This window comes from Laetiporus sulphureus (assembly GCF_001632365.1).
Source record: "Laetiporus sulphureus 93-53 unplaced genomic scaffold LAESUscaffold_52, whole genome shotgun sequence".
Taxonomy (NCBI): domain Eukaryota; kingdom Fungi; phylum Basidiomycota; class Agaricomycetes; order Polyporales; family Laetiporaceae; genus Laetiporus; species Laetiporus sulphureus.
This window is the reverse complement of record NW_024468561.1, coordinates 7669-9417: the sequence shown is the minus strand read 5'-3', so window position 1 is coordinate 9417 and position 1749 is coordinate 7669. Positions and strand designations below refer to the sequence as shown.

The window sequence follows — 1749 nt, the reverse complement described above, 5'->3', positions numbered from 1 at the left end:
TTACCGATGAACACCTGTGCCCTCTGTCCGATGAGCATGTCCACTGCCTGCTGGACATATTTCTGTTCCTGGTTCAGCACCAGGTCCCTACTGCTCGCAACGTGCGCCCATTTCCCGCTCGCATCGAACGCAGCCTTCAGCGCGCTCACCCACGCGACCGGCCCGTTGGTCATGATGTACACACCGCGCAAGCCCCTTCCAGCCTCACTCTTCCGGACCTCCTCTGCCCGCTGCGCGATCTCCTCGATAGTCGGGTAGCAGTGCCGTCTGTAGATCTCCCGCTTCTCCTCGGGGGTGACCCCTCGCGGCTTTTCGAACCTGTCGGGGAGGCTACTGAAGGCGTTGTAGCCCGTGTAGCCCGAGTCCCAGTCGGCGAGGTTCTGACAATGCTCTTCGAAGTCGCCATGGCGGGCATGCAGGACGAGGAGGCCGGGGAGGATGCGGTAGCGCTGTGCGTTTGTGTGAGTGAAGGGGGTGGAGGAGAGGAGGGGGTATTGGGTGGAAGAGGGGAGGATCAGTTCGCGGTTCTCGTCGAATGCGAGCTCTATGAGGGGGGACCAGCCAATCTCGGTCAGGATGGGCGATGCGGAGAACGATGGCCAGGCATCGAGCAGTCGGTTCGGGTCACCGAGGATGCTATCGGTGGGCTCGATCAGCCACTACGCACGCGAGTTCATGCAAAGGGAGTCTTACAAGATGTCGAACAGCTGCCACGAATCGGGTGCGACTTCGACGCATGGGTCTTCGGTAGACGTGAGCAGTTCGACCCACTTGTCAATCATCAGCTGCGCGGTGGTGGTCCTTCCCAGAGACGCGATGACGTCGTCGTTCCGGATCACTGTGGGATTCGGGCAGACCTTATCCCAGAAATCTTTCATGACAGCCAGCGGCGCTGCGGGATCTGCGCGCATCGGTGCGCCGACCGTTGGACCTGTCATTGTGTTCAATATCGGCGCTCGCGCTTGTCTTTAGACCGTGTGTATTGACCTTGGATCAAAGCGGTGTAGGGTATTTGCGAGGGTATCGGTTTGTTGTTGAAGTATGAGTATAAGCTTCTGTCGTCATTCCAGGTATAGTTGCTGAACACGAAGCTATTGGCTCAGCTGGGCATGAATCAGTCATTCATACATGCTAGCAATGCTCAGGACGTACGATCGGCCAGCGCGGTAAGCTACATAGTGGTTGAGCAAGAGTTCCTGCATGATATTCCCCTATCCGGATCCTGATGCACTATAGGAATCTTATTATCTCTGGAGAGGAGCAGACTACGTACTGCGGGCGTGATTTGCTACCCAGAAATACTTGCCGTTCGGGCTATCTTGCGAGCCGGTGTCGAGCTGGTGCTGCGGTAGGCTGAGCTCGTAGTTGTGGAACCTGGTATATAGCGGCGGCAGGTGCTCGTCCTTCTCAGGCTGTCCGAAATGTATCTTCAAAGGTAGTCTGAACAGATAGACGTATCCGAGTATGATGGCGATTGCGAACGAGACGAAGACAACGACAGCAATCTTGATGAATCGCTTGGAATAGTATGGCCGGCGATATTTGGTGTGCGGCGCAGCAGGGTTTGCGGGTGGGAGTGATTGGTACGACCCCATGGAGCGTTTAGACCATGCGAACTTCATGCAGGATAGCATCGACTACCACCGAGGAGCTGGCTGGGAGAAATGGAGAAGGCATGCATGCTGATCGGCTGGCGTATATGTGATGACGATGGACATAGCCTTGCGGCGCACGAGGCAGGGTCATCGG

General features: G+C 56.7%; 2 protein-coding genes across 2 annotated transcripts in view; both read right to left on the bottom strand.

Moving 5' to 3' along the window:
• LAESUDRAFT_745160 (uncharacterized protein) overlaps positions 1-1684 on the bottom strand; it is an 8284-nt gene extending 6600 nt beyond the window's left edge. The window contains exons 1-5 of the mRNA XM_040911354.1: positions 1274-1684; positions 1153-1222; positions 988-1091; positions 694-931; positions 15-636 (exon numbers count right to left, since the gene is read on the bottom strand). Of these exons, the coding sequence (XP_040759765.1) occupies positions 15-636; positions 694-931; positions 988-1091; positions 1153-1202 (1014 nt within the window). The 5' untranslated portion in view covers positions 1203-1222; positions 1274-1684. The remainder of the gene's footprint in view (positions 1-14; positions 637-693; positions 932-987; positions 1092-1152; positions 1223-1273) is intronic.
• On the bottom strand, positions 1068-1725 carry LAESUDRAFT_730527 (uncharacterized protein). Its single transcript, XM_040909858.1, has 2 exons — positions 1153-1725; positions 1068-1103 (listed from the first exon to the last, which is right to left on the bottom strand). The coding sequence occupies exon 1, from the start codon at positions 1620-1622 to the stop codon at positions 1266-1268; it is 357 nt and encodes a 118-aa protein (XP_040759764.1). The 5' UTR covers positions 1623-1725; the 3' UTR covers positions 1068-1103; positions 1153-1265.
• Between the last annotated feature and the right edge of the window lie 24 nt (positions 1726-1749).

Coding starts and splice junctions, on each gene's coding strand:
- LAESUDRAFT_730527 (XM_040909858.1), bottom strand. CDS start 1,622: ATGAAGTTCGCATGGTCTAAACGCTCCATGGGGTCGTACCAATCACTC.